This window comes from Arvicanthis niloticus, chromosome 13 (assembly GCF_011762505.2).
Source record: "Arvicanthis niloticus isolate mArvNil1 chromosome 13, mArvNil1.pat.X, whole genome shotgun sequence".
Taxonomy (NCBI): domain Eukaryota; kingdom Metazoa; phylum Chordata; class Mammalia; order Rodentia; family Muridae; genus Arvicanthis; species Arvicanthis niloticus.
In genome coordinates, this window is record NC_047670.1 from 75644118 (window position 1) to 75662750 (window position 18633).

General features: G+C 50.8%; 1 protein-coding gene across 1 annotated transcript; it reads left to right on the forward strand.

Annotated features, from left to right (window-relative positions):
• The first annotated feature begins 594 nt into the window (after nucleotides 1–594).
• On the forward strand, nucleotides 595–16952 carry Krt7 (keratin 7). Its single transcript, XM_034517299.2, has 9 exons — nucleotides 595–995; nucleotides 2283–2494; nucleotides 4868–4928; nucleotides 7856–7951; nucleotides 9005–9169; nucleotides 9977–10102; nucleotides 12914–13134; nucleotides 16228–16262; nucleotides 16641–16952. Exons 1-9 carry the CDS (start codon nucleotides 690–692, stop codon nucleotides 16790–16792), a joined length of 1374 nt encoding a protein of 457 aa, XP_034373190.1. The 5' UTR covers nucleotides 595–689; the 3' UTR covers nucleotides 16793–16952.
• The last annotated feature ends 1681 nt before the right edge of the window (nucleotides 16953–18633 follow it).

Consider the following 18633-nt stretch of genomic DNA (forward strand, 5'->3'; position numbering starts at 1 on the left):
TCCCAGGAACCCATACAGTAGTTTGAGGAGGGGCTGAGAAAAGCCCTCTGAGCTTGGATGGTGGGGAGGGTGCACTTACTGAAACAACCCATCCCAGGGAGGCTCATCACCTGCCAGGTTACTCAAGAACTGAGCTGAGCTCTCCAGGAGCTGGCCTGGGAGGGAGAGTCCTAGAATGCCTTGGGCTTCCCCCAGCCAGTGGGTGAGGGGTTTCTACTTTCTCAACAGGAGCTGTAGTTTGTCCCGCACTTCCTCTTGTAGCACTTGGCTTTCTTGCTGGCCTCAGGAATCTAGGTATTCACTCCCCAGGTCTGCTCCAGGAAGCCTTTCCCTGCCAATTGTAAGGTGGTCTCTTTGCGGTCCAGAGATTTCTGGACTGTGGGTATTTTGGGCGACTTGCCTGAAGTGTGGGTGTCTCACGATGGCGTCTCGGCCTCCTGCAGACACTTCCTGAGTGGACCGGGAGCCTTGAGCGGCGCCCGGGGGCGGCGCGAGGGCAGAAGGCAGGCGGACAGGAGGGCCCTGGCGGCAGAGAAAGGTGGCCAGCGGCCAGCCCCGCCCTGTCCCCACCTGTGTGCGCTCAGCCTCCGCCCCGCATGGAGGGATAAAAGGTCGCACACCGCCTGAGGTCAGGAAGTTCGCACTCCTCTCGATTCCTCTCCTCGTCCAGCCCGCCTCGTCCAGCCGCTATGTCCATCCACTTCAGCTCTCGCTCCACTGCCTACCCCGGCCTCGGGGCTCAGGTGCGCCTGAGCTCAGGCCGCGCCGCCTTCGGCAGCAGGAGCCTCTATGGCCTGGGCACATCCAGGCCGCGTGTGGCCGTGCGCTCTGCTTTTGGGGGCCCGGTGGGCGCCGGCATCCGTGAGATCACCGTCAATCAGAGCTTGCTGGCGCCGCTGAGTTTGGACATCGACCCCACCATCCAGCAGGTGCGCCAGGAGGAGCGTGAGCAGATCAAGACCCTCAACAACAAATTCGCCTCCTTCATCGACAAGGTGAGGCCGATGTGACCCAGCCCCAGTCATACCCTAGCTGTTCTTTCCGGCCACGCCCTGCCCTGGGAGACTGGTGTAGATTTCTTTCCTCTCGCTTCTTCGGTGGGCTCTTTGTCATACCTCTCTTTACATCCTCCTTTAGTCTCCAAGCTCCTCTCCTCCAACAACTGGCCTTGGGCCCTGCCCTTTCCTCAAGGACTCAAGGACTCAAGTAACTCACGTTCTCTCCAGCTTCCTTAGCTGACTGAGATCTCTGGGGCTTTAGAGCCACTTTTGTTGCAGGTGTGAGGTTGGGAGCTCGGAGGCCAAGGCCAGCAGTTAGTTCTTTGCTGACTGGGTCCCTTTCCCTGGGAGGAGGTTGTGGGGAGTCAGGAATGGGGTGGGATGACTCTTCCTTTCCCGATGGGAGAATGATGCTTCTGAGGTAGATGCTGAGAATAAAGGCCTGGCTGAGGGAGGCTTCTGCCCTACTTACCTGCCTGTTCCTCTACCTTCCTTTGTTGGTAGGAGGTGAGGTTACCCCTGCCTTTGCAGATGGCTCTGTGGGATAGGGACTTGGTTGAGGGGACCCTGGATGGGAGCCCCTTGGAAGGTATGCTCACTGGCTGTCCATTCCAGCCATCGACGGGGTTCTAGGGATGAGAGGCAGATTTGGGTCTCATAAAAGGGTGCTCGGGGGAGCTGAGGCCTGCAGTCTTGCCTGGCCCTATGGCTAGAGCCCAATTCACTGCTTCAGTATCTCCCTTCCAGTCTTCCTGTCTGACTGTTCTGCCCCAGAAATCCTCAAAAGAAGCCTCCAGGGTGCTCTAGACCTGCTTCCTGCCTTGATGCTGAGCGGTGCCGTCCTAACCCAGCTCCTGCTTCCTCAGGCTGCTGGTTTCAAGGCTGCTTTTCTTGCCTCCCACCTTCAGACTGAGGAAAGAGGAAGGAGAGAAGATGGAGAAGATACTGAGGAAGAAAGAAAAATTCCAGCGTGGGAGGAGGGGGCAGTCCAGTCAGTCCCCTAATACCCTCTCACCCCTAGCTTCAGAGAAGAAAGGAGTTATTTAAAGGGCAGAGGTAGAGAATACCATTGAAGTAGAATTGGCTAGAAACCCTGTGCACCATGAAACCAAGCTCACCTACTCCATGGCTTACACTTGAAATAGGGTCCTAGAGATGAGGGGGTGAGCTCTGGAGACCAGCTAGTGGGCACACAGGCTCTGCTGCACAGCAGTTCCAGACTTTTCAACATCTGTGGTGGTATAGTCTGGCCCCTCAGGTGCCTCCTCTTCCACACCCCTCCAGGTACGCTTCCTGGAACAGCAGAACAAGATGCTGGAGACCAAGTGGGCCCTGCTGCAGGAACAGAAGTCAGCCAAGAGCAGCCAGCTTCCCCGCATCTTTGAGGCCCAGATTGCAGGACTGAGGCAGCAGCTCGAGGCACTGCAGCTGGATGGGGGCCGTCTGGAAGTGGAACTTCGGAGCATGCAGGATGTGGTGGAAGATTTCAAGAATAAGTAATGTCCCTGGGGCCTCATGGAGGATCCCAGCCCCAAACAGCATGCCACTCACTCACTCACATACACTCTGCAAGTGTCCCTGGTTCAGGGGTCAGAGTACATGGCTGCTCAGCGCTAGAAAGGTCTGAGCGATGGCCTATGCTAACACAAGTCCCTGCCTCACCTCTCCTTCTTGCCCCCAGGGGCTGTTGCTGGGACATTCTGGTCATTTTTTCCCCCAGCTTAGTCAGAAATAACCTGTCTACCTTGACAGTGCTGGTTCCTTTTTTGGTGCCTGACTAAGTCCCTAGGCACCATGAGTAGAAGGTGCCACATGATAGGAATGCTTCAGAACTTAGAGCCCTCACAGATTATTCTAGAACAGCCTTCCCACCCCTCATGCAAATGGAGAATTGGAAACCAGACTGATTTGTTTATAAAAAGATAAAGAGATATAGAATATGTTCTATGGGTGTGTGGTGAGGTTTGGGGAAAGGGGATGTTTCAGTGGGCCCATGATGAGGCATTCCTTCCCTTTGAGGGACTAGCCACATGACATAGTATGGAATAGAGTTTATTCAGGGCATGGGAAGTGGAGTTAAGAGGGTAGTAGAGGCAGAGAGAGGCAGAGAGAGGCAGAGAGAGGGAGAGAGTAGGGAAGTAGAGGCCTGCCATGAGCACCGTGGAAAGAAGGGGGGTGAAGGGGGAGGCGGAAAGGGACAGAGGGGGAGCAAGAAAGCAAGAGATCAAGGGGGGAGGGGGCAAGCAGCCTCTTTTATAGTGGGCCAGGCCTACCTGGATGTTGCCAGGTAACTGTGGGGAGGAGTTTCAACAGAATGCTAACACAGCCTATGGGACTCAGTCAAAAATCACATAGGAATCACAAGGTCACAGGAAACTTTGTCTTAAAGTTGGGTCCCTAATTCCAGGAGGAACCAACAAGCTGATGTGAGAAGGAAAGAAACAGATGGGGTTGATGGTTTTGCATGACACAGCAAGGCTCAGGGCAGACCAGGGACACAACCACCAGAGACAGGAAGCCTGGGATTTGTGGGCACCTTTGAATGTCCCGGCAACTCTTTCTTCTCACTGAACAGAAAGCAAAGCCTAAGAGCTGGGCCCCACCCTGGCCCCCCTACCCCTGGGAACTGGGGGCAGCTAGTGTGCTCTGTGTGTGGTTGTGTGACTAAGAGGGACCAGGCATACCAACTCTGACTGGAGAACAAACAAGACCTCTGGGGAGTGTCTCCCACCAGCTGCTTCCCTTGGGCAAAAGTCAACAGACAATCTCATAGCAGGTGGAACCAGACAGGTGCAAGGCAAGAGGATTCTGGGTAGCCAGCCAGTCAGCCCCTGTTGTCAGGCAGTCAGTCCACACCCAGCTCCCCTCACCTCAGAGCAGCTAGCTGGCTTCTGTGGATGAATGAGGGACAGCAGGCACAGGGGAGGGGAATGGCTCTCCTGAGAGCCCAAGCCTGTCACTTGGAGCCCAGCAGCCCAGCACCAAGGTAGAGTTTCAGAGAGCCTTGCAGATGTAGCCTCTGTGGGGCTGAAGTACCACTCTGGATGTGTGAATGTCCTGAGCCTGGCTTCTGGCTGGCACCCTGTTTTCTCCCAAAGCTGTTCAGGCTACTTCCTGCCAGTCTCAGCAGGCTCACTGTGCTACTGAGCTCTCAGTTCTTCTTCATCCCCAACCTCCCACCTGTCCTTACAGTTTTTTTTTTTTTTTTTTAATTCTCCACATACACACTGGAACAGTCAATACATACTCTTCCCTTTTGCCCTGTTTGCAGAGATCCTCCCAAAGTCAGGTGCCAGCTCCTTCAGAGGAGGGATTTTGGGGGAAAGATGCAGGCTATACCATCTAGCATGGCCTGGCTCTTCAGGACTTCATGTGGTCTGTCCTGATTCAACAAACTTCTCCCCCTTGAGCTTCCTCTTCACGCCTCAGGGGTGGGTCTACCTAGTGGTCTGGCACATGCAGCCATGTCAGCTGTGGGAGTTAAGCCAGAGTTGTACCTTTGCAGTGCAGTGGCCTGGGCAGGTGACTTGCCTCTGTGTTTTTAGCTCTGACAATTACAGTACTGTATTGTAGGACTGTTGAGAGGGGGTGTGAGTTATCCTACAGGAAGTGCACACCAGCACAGGCTCCATAAAACAGCCCTTAAGCATGGCTATGCTTGCTCTCCCATCAGTAGCTGCAGCCTTTGGCTTTTAATTCACATACATTTCCCAAGTCCCTTCCCTCCATGCTGAGACTCAGAACCTTGGGACTATCTATAGGGAGAAGACTGTAGCCCCAATCCCTGCTCTCTGAGGTGTGTCACTGGGGCTAGTGCTGTGTTGAGTGTTTGGAGGCTAAACTGTGTACCATCCCCTCCCCTACTGCAGGTACGAAGAGGAGATCAACCGTCGCACGGCTGCTGAGAATGAGTTTGTGTTGCTGAAGAAGGTGAGGGGCAGAGGTGTTGGAGGGCCGTCTCGCACACAGGATGGGACCCAGGGCCTTACCACAGGGCTAGGTCTGTGGTCCAGGCCTGTCTTGAATTAAACAGGGAGTGATAAGCTTGGAGAAATCTCAAAGCCACACCAGAGCAGCACAGCCTGTGTTCACATGCTGTGTGTTCATGTGTGCTTATGTGTGTCTCCGTGTGAGTATGTGTGTATGTTTGTGTATGTGTGTGCCTCTGTTAGTGTGTGTCTTTATGTGTATGTGTGTATGTATGTGTGTCTCTATGTGTATGTGTGTATGTATGTGTGTCTGTATGTGTATGGGTGTGGATGTTTGTGTGTATGTGTGTCTATATGTGTGTATGTGTGTCTCTCTATGTGTGTGCCTCTGTTAGTGTGTGTCTCTATGTGTATGTGTGTCTGTATGTGTATGGGTATGGATGTTTGTGTGTATGTGCGTCTATGTGTGTGTATGTGTGTTTCTCTATGTGTGTGCCTCTGTGAGTGTCTCTCTCTCTCTGTGTTTGTATGTGTGTGTCTGTATGTATATGTGTGTGCATGTTTGTATGTCTGTGTCTCTGTATGCCTCTGTGAGTGTGTGTGTCTCTGTATGCCTCTGTGAGTGTGTCTGTCTCTGTGTGTATGTATATGTGTGTCTGTATGTGTGTGTATATGTGTGTGTCTCTGTATCTGTATGCCTCTGTGAGTATGTCTGTCTCTGAGTGTATGTATATGTGTGTCTTTGTGTGTATGTGTGGTTGTGTGTACCTCTATGTGAGTGTGTCTATGTGTGTGTCTCTGTGTGTATGTGTGTGTCTTCATGTCTATGTGTGTGTATGTATATGTGTATGTATGTGTGTATGTATGTGTCTCTGTGTGTATGCATGTGTCTCTGTGTGTATGTGTGCTTGTATGTGCCTCTGTGTGAGTGTGAATATATGTGTCTTTGTGTGTATGTGTATGTATGCATGTATGTGTGTCTATATGTGTGAATTATGTTGTCTGTGTGTGTGCATGCACCTGTGCATATGCATATCTCTGGTGACCAAATAGAGTTGTTTCCAAACCTTTAGGATTAGAACTAAGACCAGATGATGGAATTTTGATAGCAACATCTTAGGCTCACAAAAGGAAGTGCCCACTAGGGGTCAGAACATTTCACTCCAGACTGCATGGCTCCTGGGTGGCCTCAGATGTTTCCAGAGTGAACAATAAACTATCTTGAAGCAGGATGAGCTCTTTGATCCTGGAGACATGCAAGTGGCTTTTGGAAAGCTGTAGGAGCATCTTTGAGGGATTTGTGCTACCTGCCAGTTAGAATTCTGAGTCCAAAACTCTCTCACCAAGCCTATCTGTATTCCAGGCCCCGCTGCAAGCAGAGTGGGACCTTGAAGACTCGTGAGTCTTCCAAGAAAGTGTAGGTTGGGCGGAGAGTGTGAAGGCTGGTCTGCATTGCCGGCTTGACTGAATTTAGAACCACCCAGGAGTTGGATGTGGTAGTACATGCCTTTAATTCTAGTCCTTGGCAGGCATAGGCAGAGGACTGCTGCAGGCTTGAGGCCAGCATGGACTACATAGTGCATTCCAGGCCAGCCAGGGCTACATAGTAAGACCTGCTTTTCAGTCATATCACTATCAATCACTTGTAAGATTGGTGAGGCATGTCTTTGGGTATCTTCAGAGAGGGCTGACTGAGGGGGGACCATCTGCCTTGAATATGGACGACACCATCTGATGGATGGGCTAGGACCCTGGGCAGAGAGGAGAGAGAAAGAGGGAGGAAGAGAGGGAGAAAGAAAGGGAGGGAGAGAGAGGGAGGGAGTGAAAGGGAGGGAGTGAGAGGGCAGAAGAGAGAGGGAGGGAGAGAGAAGGAGAGATGAGAGGGAGGGAGAGGGGAGAGGGAGGAAGAGGGAGAGAGGAGAAGGAGGGAAAGAGGGAGAGAGAGGGAGACAGACAGATACACACACAGAGACAGACAGATAGACACACACACAGAGATTGAGAGAGAGAGAGAGAGAGAGAGAGAGAGAGAGAGAGAGAGAGAGAGAAACAGAGACAGACAAACTGACAGACAGACTCACAAAGAGAGGAGGGAGGGAGGGAGAGAGAAAGAGACAGAGAGATAGACACACAAAGAGAGACAGGGAGAGAGAGGGAGGGAGAGAGGAAGAGAGAGACAGAGACAGACACAGAGAGAGACAGAGACAGAGAGACAGATACACCCCCCACAGAGAGAGAGAGAGAGAGAGAGAGAGAGAGAGAGCGAGCGAGAGAGCGAGAGAGAGAGAGAGAGAATACAGAATTCCCTCCCTTCTGGTCAGCCATGACATGAGCTGCTTGCTCTTTTGGGCTTTCTTTGCTGGGACTTTTGAGATCTGGAGCTTACCTAAGTCTTTCCACCCTTACTTGTTTCTGTCGGGCATTTTGGTCACAGTGATACAAATGTACTCACAGAGACCCTAGCTCTCAGCTGGGCTTTACCTGTGGCTCACCTGCCTAGAGTCATGCAGTGATTCAGTAAAGCAGGCCAGTCACTCATCTTAGGAGGGTGAAGGGAGTCTGAATGATTGACCCTGTGCTCACATGGACTGAGAAGTTGAGGCTTTCAGTGTGGACGTGACTTGTTCTAGGTCACACAGCCACTGTGGCTGACTCAGGATTGTGTCCACGTCATGAAGCCTTTGGGAGTTGGGCACATGTTTGGTTTGGGGCTCAAGTTCTTTGGGCTGCAGCTGTTGGTTCTGGGGATGCATGGAAATTGTCATCCATCCAACAAGCAATCTGGAGAGACGGGGCGGAAGCATCTGGGGAAGCAGGGACCTTTTGTCCTGAAAACTTGGGGCAGGATTGGCTAACTTGCCGTCATCTCCGCTGACTATTTTCTGTCTTGAGAACTTGGTGTCACTCTGTCCTGTCTCTCTACCCCAGGATGTGGATGCCGCTTACACAAACAAGGTAGAGTTGGAGGCCAAGGCGGATAGTCTGCAGGACGAGATCAACTTTCTCAAGACCCTTTATGAGACAGTGAGTTCCAGGGTGGGTGGCATGTCTCCTAGCCTGAGGAAGGGATAACAGTGGATACCATCTGGCATCTAGCCTTGGGAAGGAGGTAGGGCAGCATCATCCAACAGCATCATCCGACAGGGTACCAAATGCTTCTTTGGTCTCTCGGGTGTAGTCTTTACAGGATCATCCAGCCTCCAGTAGATCTAGAGCTGGTGCCTACATGTATGTTACTGTCAGGAGTGGGGGGCTTTAGGCTGTCCATGCAATCAAGCTCAGGGTAAGTCTTCCCATCTTTGCTTGTGTTATGTATATGCAGCTGGCTATATGCATATAAATAAAAAACTACACTCTATAGGACACAGTCTCTTCTCATTGTGAAAGTAGTTCATACCCATTGCAAATAATACACAAAAGCAATTCATAAAATTGACAATGGGTTAATTAATAAACCATGTCTGTATTTATCTGTTTTGGATCGCTGTGCACCTGTACGTGAACACACACTTGGACATGCATGCACACATGTTTTGAGATAGAATCTGATTGTTTCACCCAGACTGACCTTGAACTCAATATATAGCCTATGCTAGCCTCAAACTTAGGAACCTTTAGCCTGAGCCTCCTCGGGGCTGGGATAAGAAATGTGAGTCACCATGACTGGCTAAAATACGTACTCTAAGAAAAATTGGTCCCATGTTTCAGGTGACGGCATACTGCAGACATGCTTGCCTGCCTGTAAACACAGCTGTACTCCTGTTTCCAAGTCTACAGAGTGTGCCATCACATGGAGGAATAAGAATGGTTTCAGTGTTCCCACTGGCTCCTGTCACGTTAGACTTGTACCATGATGGGACCATATTGTCTCTTTATCTCTTTTAATCTTACTAGACTTTGATATTGAGATGCTGGCAGCCGGGGTGGGCAGAACTATTTGGCATGTGCTGGCTCTGTCCCTTACTGCCTGGCCATTCTGCTCACTTAAGCTTGGGTTCATTCCACTGTGGCCTGGGAAGAAAGAGGGATAGATCATGCCCCAGACATGCAGCCCAGTATCCTGTCTGGTTCCTGCAGGAGTTAGCAGAGTTGCAGTCGCAGATCTCAGACACATCTGTGGTGCTGTCCATGGACAACAGCCGCTCCCTGGACTTGGATAGCATCATTGCTGACGTCAAAGCTCAGTATGAGGAGATGGCCAACCATAGCCGGGCAGAGGCTGAAGCCTGGTACCAGACTAAGGTGTGTGGGTATCTGGGGTATCTTTTCTTCTGCTAGGCTGGGTGGCTGCTACCTTTTTCCTTACCTTGTCTCCAGCTTCAGGACCTGGCAGACACCAGTGGCTAAGGCCATGGTATACTCTGGAGTTCAGAATAAAAAAGGTGGCAAGACTAGCCCCTGCCTTAGGTGAGAGCCAAGGCTGACGGGGCACGGGAAGAGGAACAAGGCGCATGCTGACTGATGGCATTCAGTTTCATAGTGACGATCAGGCAGGAATAGGCAGCGTTAAATGGCTTCAACATGCTTAACCCACAGAACATCCCTTTTATGTGTGCAACACTATAATCGTGGTTCTAAACACGAGGAAGCAGGCACAGAGAAGCTGAGCCAGTTTCCAGATCTACGCAGCTAGTTTGTGGAAGAGCAAGGGACTAGATCCTGAAGTCCAGTGTTCCAGGCCCAGGAGACTTAATTGTTAACTACACAGTCAGAACAGCTGAGAGCAATCTGCTGAAGAAATGAGAGAGACACCGGAGGAAGCTAGAAGTCAGGTTAGAAGGGACCATAGGACACGGATCCCTGTAGCATGCACGGGTAAAAACAGACTTGGATTCATGCTCTCAGATTCTGACTAGGAGGGTCAGACTGTGCTGTAGATGACAGATTTGGGGGTTGTGAATGTGGGTGGGGTTGGGTGGCGGTGGTGGCTGGGAGGCACCACCCTTTCCTGGGAATGCAGGCTGGGAGGGGCTTTCTGTGGATGGGGAGAGGGCCCAGTGGCTGGCAGTGATGGTTCACCCTGCCATAACCATGTTCACGGCCTTTCAGTTTGAGACACTCCAGGCCCAGGCTGGGAAGCACGGGGAAGACCTCCGCAACACTCGGAATGAGATTGCAGAGGTGAATCGCTCCATCCAGAGGCTACAGGCAGAGATTGACACCTTGAAGAACCAGGTGGGAACCTTGTCTCCTGCTGCCTCATTCCATCCTGCTGCCGGTAGGAAGCAGCTAGTCAAGTAAGGGTCAGAGTGAGTCTGGGAGGCCCTAAGCCCAGGTGGGTGCAGCTCTCATCTCAGGTCCTTGGTGAGACCTACAGGTGGAGTGATTTTGGCCAGACTCTGGCTTAGGACTGACCCTGGTAAGAGTCATGGTTGGGCACAGAGCCTGGAAGAGACCTCAGGCTTCTTGCCAAAGATGAACCACTGTGACCCTGAGCATACCGCCTGTAGCTCTGGGGCTCGCAGCACACCTGTCAGAAGTCCATACATGTCCCACCCCTGTCTTAACTCTGGACAACACCCCTCCTCCTTATGCTCAGGCCATGGTAGCCTGCTTTTACTAAACATTCATGCTCCAAAGCCTTTCAATCCAGCTGGAATATGATTCTCCCAGCTCTGCCTGTGGCCGTTGCTTTCTCATCCCTGGGATTTAGGACCAGAGTCCCCTTGTGGAGGTTGGCTTCTTTAAACACCCAGCATCACACCAACAGCCTATCTGAAGTTCTTTGAAGCACCTTTCACTGCCTGGAGGGTTTGAGGTTGTTATTAAGGTATTGGCAGTTTTCACTTGGCTGGAATTGCATACTCCTTGAGAGCAGAAGCCATCTGTCTGGCTCACTGGTCCTGTCTTCTGGAACCTGTCACACCATAGGGACGAAAGTCTCAGAGCAGAGGGTGAGAGTCCATGAAGTTGCAAGTCGGAATTGGGGGATGTTGATGGGGGGAGGCTCCCCTAAGCCCTGGTGGAGATGCTTAGGACAGTTCAGTCTGAGCAGGTGTCTGTGACGGGGGTGAGCAGGTAATGCTTGCAGCAGCTTCAGCAAACTTACCTCACTGAGCTGCGGTAGTGATCTGGGGATGATTTACCCAGAAGTCCCTGAGCCCTGTAGGCTGGTTTATACACAAGTGTGGCAGCTGCCTTCTGGCTTGGATGTAGCACAGTTAGTAGCCCCATAGTGAAACAGTCCAGACTCTTGGCCAGGATAGGAGGCTCAGAAGAATGAGTGTGCTTTCTCAAACCTTGTCATCTTCACTGCATCCATACACTTTCATGTGCTCTTACTCAGACGGCTATCACAACTGCGGGCCTCAAGGGGCTGGGAAGGGTCTCTGGAAGCAGTGGGCTGGCCCTGGACCAGGGGACATTAGTGTGAGAGGAACACACAGAGTGGTGCCCATGGAGTAGAGATGTAGAGACTACAGCTGAGAGAAGACCCTAAGGTGGAGAGGGGTCCTTGCAGAGGGTGGAGAAGCTCTTGGCTGGAGTCTAGGGGATGGGAGGGTGGACCACTCTTGTTAGTGCTTGTGTTAGCCAGCTATCTACCCATGTGGGAAAAAATGCCTGAGAACCAACTTAGAGGCAAAAAAGAGTTATTTTGGTTCAAGTTTTAGCGCCCAGTTGCTGAGCATAATCACGCTGAGTGAGTGGCTATGCAGAACATCACGGTTTGTGTGTGGATGGAGAGAAGGATCAGGGTTCCTCATGTCCCTTAATGGACACATCCCCAGTGACCTCAGTTCCATCCACCAGGGTTGTCCACGAAAGGTTCTACCTCCCCCCCCCAATAAACACTGTCATCTGGGACCAGACCTTCAACACATGGGCTTTTGTGACACAATCAAGACCCAAACTACAGAAGCACCCAAAGCAGGGGCAGCCGCAATGTTCATGGCAGACCCTGGCCCATGGGAGCTATGTCACCCTGCCCCAACCCACATGATACAGTCTCTGATCCAAGCCTTCTATTTGGACTATTCACATATGCTTCCTGTTTTATCTTATTTTTAAAAATACCTTTTAATTAAAATGTAATTGCATCATTTCCTCCTTCCAACGTCTCCCACGTTCCTGCTCGTTCCCTCTTAAAATGCTGGTTCCCGTTTTAAAGATGGCATCGGGTTCTTGTTCTCTGCTGGCATCTGTGACCCAACCAGGATCTCATGGCCTTGGAGCTCTGGCGAGGGGTGTGCAGGTGCTAGGGTTTGTAGACTGTACAAATATCGATTATGAACATGGCGTGTTCTAAGAATCTTTGCACCTCTCTTTTTTTAATGTATATGAATACTCTGTCTGCATGTATAGCTACATGCCAGAAGGGGGCATCAGATCACATTATAGATGCTCATGAACCACCATGTGGTTGCTGGGAATTAAACTCAGGACCTCTGGAGCAGCAGTCAGTGATCTTAACCACTGAGCCACCTCTCCAGCCCTACCTCTTTCTCTCTCTCTCTTAAAGATTTTAAAAATTATAATTAGGCTCATACTTATCTGCTTTATTTCATGTGTATGAGGGTCATGCTTACATGTATGTATGTGTATCACAGGTATCCTGAGACTGGGCTTTTGGACAGTTGTGAATGTCTATGTGGGTGCTGGAAATTGAACCTGAGTCCTTTGTAAGAACAAGTACTCTTAACCACTGAGCCATCTCTCTAACCTGACTTTGTGTGCCTTATCTTAACCTCACAGTAACCCTATGGAATAGATGCTGAGACCATTACTATTTTAGAAAGGGGAGACTTTGGCTTGAAGGGGTGAATTCACCCAAGACTACATCACTAGAAAGTGGCAGAGCCAGCACCAGACCCTGAGCATTGGACCTCATAGTGTCTAACCTTCAGCATTCTTCCCTGTTGTTTCGGGGAGCAGGCAGGGCCACTAAAGCCATCTTAGCGAGATGGGCAGGTGCTTGCTGCAGAATGGGTTGGTAGGAAGGCAGCGGTCAGTTGGCCTCTCATCTCACGGCATCACTACTGCCCACAGCGTGCCAAGCTGGAGTCTAGCATCGCCGAGGCTGAGGAACAAGGGGAGCTGGCACTCAAGGATGCTCATGCCAAGCAGGGGGAGCTGGAGGCTGCTCTGCAGAAGGCCAAACAGGACATGGCCCGGCAGCTTCGAGAGTACCAGGAGCTCATGAACACCAAGCTGGCTCTGGACATTGAGATCGCCACCTACCGCAAGCTGCTGGAGGGCGAGGAGAGCCGGTGAGAGATACAAGCTAGCCAGGAGGTCCTGGGGGTCTGTGAGGTCTGTCCTTGTTATTGATAGTTCTACAGGCATCTCCCAGGTGCCTCTCCTCTGCAGGGCATGGGGTGAGAGGGACAGGGTGCACACAACTTATGATTGCTTCTTATCCCTGTAGAAAATGTCCTCCCTAGAACAGTTCTTAACCTTCCTAAAGCTATGACCTTTAAATCCAGTTGCTCATGTTGTGGTGACCCCCAATCATAAAGTTACTTTCATTGCCACTTCATAACTGTAATTTTGCTACTGTTATGAATCATAATGTAAATATCTGATATGCAGGATACCTGATATGTGACCCCTGGGAATGGGTGCTTTGCGTCCCAAAAGTTCATGACCCACAGGCTAAGAACCACTGTTCTAGAAGGAGAAAGGCCATTTGTTAAGTCCCTTTTCAAATGGACATTAAGAAATAGTTTATTTCTTGGTATTTGTATGTGTAAATGTGTGTTTGGCACATGCGTCTGGTGTGTGCACACACGTGTGGGCACAGGTTCCCACATCCAAGCTGATGCTTGGAGGACAGAGGAGGATGTCAGTGTCCTGCTCCGAGTCTGCCTTATTTCCAGAGAGGATCTCTTACTGAACCCAGAGCTCAGCTGGTGGCAAGCCGGCTCCCGTGATCCTCCTGTCCCTAGCTGCTCTCTCGTAGCACTGCAGGTTACAGGGATGTGCGTGGCCACACCTGGCTTTTTATTTCTAAGGATTCAGATTTAGGTCCTCGTGCTTTCTCAGCAAGTGTTCTTACTCGCTGCGCTGTCTCCTCAGCTCCTAGCAGGGCTCTCTTAGTTTTTAGCATGTATTCTGGAAAGCAGGTCAGGGGCATTGCCTCCAGAGTCTACAGAGGGACACTGTGGTTCAATTAACCAAGGGACAGGGTAGTATGCAGTTGAAGCCTGCTGATTCCTGGCTATAGACATCCACAGGGCACACAGACACCCACACGGCTAGGCTGCTTTTCATGGCTAACTGGGCTAACCACATGGCACTCAGTGAGCTGGGAAGATTTACCCTGTCCCCATAGCTGTTTGCACAGTCACCTGCATTGATAGCAGGGGTTGGCAGGGGCTGGGCTGGCTTCCGTCGGGGCAGAGCACTTCTGTTTGAGACTGGTTTTGCTCTTACTGTTGCAGTAGCAGCTGGCTTCTGCTGACATACAAGGCTGTGCCCTGGGGATGGTTAGAATTTGGAGAGGCATAGGCATGGAAGTAGACTTGTTAGTCTTCACTTGTTAGAACCCAGCATAGAGTCAGATAATATGTAAGCCATGTTTCTGCCCTCAGGGAGGAAGTGCATGCACCATGGAGATAAAACACCTGCAAAGGAAGAGTATTCATAGACCAGGAGCCTGCACTTCAACATTATTATTATTATTATTATTATTATTATTATTATTATTATTATTATTTTAAACATTTATTTGCTTGCACTTAAAAATCCTAATTTAAAAATACCATTTAGTGTGTGTCTCATGTGTGTGTGTGTGTGTGCATGCGTGCGTGACAGTGTGTCTGTGTGTGTAGTTCAGAGGACAACTTTTAGGGATAGATTTTCTCCCTCCGCCATGTGATTGAACTTAGGTTGTCAGACTTGGTAGGCACGCTCCCTTACCTGCGGAGCCACCTCCTTGGCCCCAGGAACTTGCATTTTTTTAAATGCTAAGTTTAATGGGGAAAATGTTCTTTTCTGAGCATTATTCTTGAGCTGTGTGTGTGCAGGTAAAGATGAAGGGAATGCATAGGAAGGTAGGAAGGTGTTGGGACAGGAGTCGGTGCGTTGGGGCAGAAAGCCTTGGTGATAGGAGGAGGTTAAAAACATGGTTAAGGGTGTAGGTCGGATGTAGAAGAGGGTCTGTGTACCCTATTCAGTATAATTTATTACACTATTTATAAGTACTTTTATTTACCTCCCTGGCTTCTTTGTGGGGAAGGCAAGCTGACTGCCACACAGGCAGTTGTATCTGAGACACCTCTCTCTGAACCTTCTTCCTACCCATATGGGGCCATGATTCTTGATTTTTCCTGTTTTAAATCCCTCAACCCCTTCAGTGATTCCTGGGCACATCAGGGACTGTGTGGCTCTGAAGCTTTCATAATTGTTACCGAGTTTGTATTCTTTGAGATACAATGTTGCAAATATGGTCACAAAATTAACACATGCACAGAATTTGAAAGGAAAAAATCAAATCAGTCACTCTAACTTGGACATTAGATCTATTTCCACTGAGCCCTTTCAGACAGTACACTGGACGTTCTGACATGGAATCACTGCTTGATGGTGTCCTGATCTTGACTACTCTAACTTCTAGCAATTTCTACCATTTGATCCAGCATCCTGGAAGCATCCAAAACACCTATCTCTTCTTCCCTTCCCAGTTTGAGCTGCTGAAGCCAGTCAGTCCTCAACATAAGGTGTCTCTTCCCTGAATCAGGCAAATTGAACCCCAAGGCCAAGAGCTTGGTGACAATGGGATTCTGAGTCACCAAACAAACACACCCAGCTGTCTCAGACAGATTTTTAATTTCCACTGCAAGACCTGTTTCAGGCCCACGGGCTTCTGAAAGCCACCCCGCCTGCTCCCACCCTTGCAGTCCTGGCTGGGGCTGAGGTTAATCAGTTAACAATTCATTATTTCAGCACCTATTAAGTAATGGTTAATTCCAGGCCTTATGCTAGGGGGCTGGACACAGTAGTCTGCAGGCAACAGCCCATTTTGAGACCTTCTGGTGAGGAAGGGCAGAGTCACTCACAAACAATAAGTATGACAACTGTTTCCCAAGTCCTAGGTGCTCAGGGCTTGTAGGGAAATTGACTTGCCACCTTGGTTCTGGAGATAGGACCAATTTGGAGGCGGGGCATGAAGGGACTTTGGTACATGTCATGTAGTTGGCTGGGAAAGGGGTCTCAGGCGTTTTCAAACAAGACTAAGGGCAATCTGGGAACAAGGAGGGAGGGATGGACATTTTGCTTGATGGCTGGAAGCTGGTGGTCCGGGGTGCTAGCTCAGCACCGAGGTAAGAGTCACTTTCATGGATCTGTCTTCTGCTCCACAGGTTGTCTGGAGACGGAATAGGACCTGTGAACATCTGTAAGTTCTCAGCCACACCTTGAACTGTGTAGACTTAGCTGGATCTCTAGTGAAGTAGACTGGCCCAAAGGCCTGGCTTGTGCTTCTGGGAGCCCCCTCCCCCAACTCCATACACAGTTCTGGCAGATTCCACAGAACTCACATCCACCCAGCTCAGTGGCCCAGAGCAAGATGGCAGGGGTGGGGGTAGTGGGAAGCCAGGTGAGAGAAGCTTTGAGCCCCTGTCACTATCAGAAGTTTCTTTTGGACTGCTGGGAGCTGGCTTTAGAGAGGGGAGGCAGATGGAGGAGAGGGCAGCTGTGGCAGGAAGGTGGGTAGGGGAGAGGGTGGGTTCCCTGGGTAGGGGAGTGTGTACTAACAGATTCTTTCCTCTTCTAGCTGTTGTGAATTCCACTGGGAGCAACAGCAGCAGGCTTATCTTCGGGGGAACCATGGGAAGCAACGCCCTGAGCTTTAGTGGGGGACCCGGAGCCCTCAGGGCCTATTCCATCAAAACCACATCTACCACCCGCAGGGGCACCCACAACTGAGCAATACAACCAAGCTGTGGGCTTGGAGAGACCCCATACCCCTTTGCCCACATACAGAAAGACCCCCTCCTGCCTCATGTCCCTGTCTCGAGCCTGGAAGATGGTCTGAAACTGCTATTGGTTTTAATAAAGGGCCTCTCTGAGAGAGCTGCATTGGCTAGCTAGGAGCGGTGTTCACAGGGAGCAGAGGGTGTTGTGTGCTTAGCACTGGGTTTCAGACTAACATGGGTGTGGCTTTGAGGTGCTGGACCCCCATCCATGGTGCCATCTTGGCTCCTGTCCAGGCTGAGACTGGTTCCAGTGCTTCTCCTGAGATCATTTAACATGGCCACTGGGTACTGGGTACTGGGTACAGGAGGTTGTGGTAACAGGTGGATGTTGAAGTCCTCCTCCCTCTCAGGGAGGGTCTACTTGCACCCCCACATCTATTGCCAGCCTCTGGTCTTGAAGTAAGGTCATAGACGTTTAGCTCTCTCAGGCCCTAGACTTTGGTGGCCCAGCAAACCCCAAGACAGCCACAGTCAGCCCTTCCTGAGGCCTGGGACTTTGTGTTCTGACTTACAAGAGGCCCCCTGCATCTGAGATTTTCTGGGGATGATGGTCACGGAGTGAAATCACAGAGCCTAGGTTGTGGGGGGGAGGGTTTGTGCCTGGATCCTTGGACGGAGGAATGGTTGTGTCTAGATCCCTAGGAAGGGAGGAGGGACCCTCTGTGTTGGGGTGTCCAAATGTCTGGTCTCTGATGTAGAGGTTTGTGTGTCTGTGAAGTGAGGGATTTAGGCCAAGGCAGAGTGTATATGAGAGGCTCTGGGGAGAAGGTTGGAGGTCCTGAGTCTGAGGCCTGCAGGGTTGGGGTGGGAGCAGCATAAAGTGGTTTGATTAAAATACTTTATCCTAGCCAGGCGTGGGTGGGTGAAGGGCACAGAGTCACTAAGGATGTATTGACGTCTGAGGAGTCTGTGTATTTAACCCCACGGGAAGGAGTATCGAACTTGGGTGTGGTGTGGTGCAGGGTATGTAGGAAGTGGATCACTGGTGTCTTAGCAGTTCCTCATGGTGAGATCCTAACTCACCAAGGGTATAGGAGTCTCAGGTCCTTCCCCTGTGTGTGTGTGTGTGTGTGTGTGTGTGTGTGTGTGTGTGTGTGTGTGTGGTGCAGTCTATCCCTCAGAGCCTTTGTGGTTCTGTGAGTTTGGGGGCTCCCAGCTCATCCCCTGTGCCTTGAGGATTGTGCTGTGCAGAGTGGGTAGGTACCCAGAGACAACCTTCCTCTCTCCCTAGCTCATGGCCCAGAAACCTGGGCAGGAAGGCCAAGCAGGGGACATGGTTGACAGAGCAGGAGCTTTGTTAGAAGGGAAAAACTCAAGCACAGGAAGAAGAGGGAGCCCAGGTGGTGGAAGTTGGCCCCTCGGAAGCTGGGATGTGGTCCATTACCACAGCTAAGATTGGATGAGGTCAGTATGGTGCCAATACCTCACTACCCTGGTACCAATTTCAGTCCTATTCAGGGTTGGACCTCATTCTGTGAGCCTCACTTGATAATGTTAAGAGTCACCCATGTGGTGCTAGTTTTGAAGGCACGATTGGATCACAGAGAACAACCTGAGGCTTGGCACTGTGTGGCAGGGCTGAGGTCTCTAAAGAGAGCCCAGGAGAGGCTATTGGTGGAAATCCAGCTCAGCTGTAGCAAGAGACTACAGCATTTGCCAGTACCATAGGATGACCACCAAGACAGCATCAGAGGTGGAACAGAGCCAGGTGGTGTTTAGAATCCAGGCTGTGGGTGCTATGGTAGAGCCAGGGAAGAGATCCAGGCCTTTTGGAGGAGCCCCCAACTCATG

Bases quoted from the DNA above. Each gene is read 5' to 3' on its own strand.
- Krt7 (XM_034517299.2), top strand. From the start codon at position 690: ATGTCCATCCACTTCAGCTCTCGCTCCACTGCCTACCCCGGCCTCGGG. The intron at 4,929-7,855 runs GTGAGGGGCAGA...TCTCTACCCCAG, and splicing joins AGTTTGTGTTGCTGAAGAAG to GATGTGGATGCCGCTTACAC. The intron at 9,170-9,976 runs GTGTGTGGGTAT...ACGGCCTTTCAG, and splicing joins AAGCCTGGTACCAGACTAAG to TTTGAGACACTCCAGGCCCA.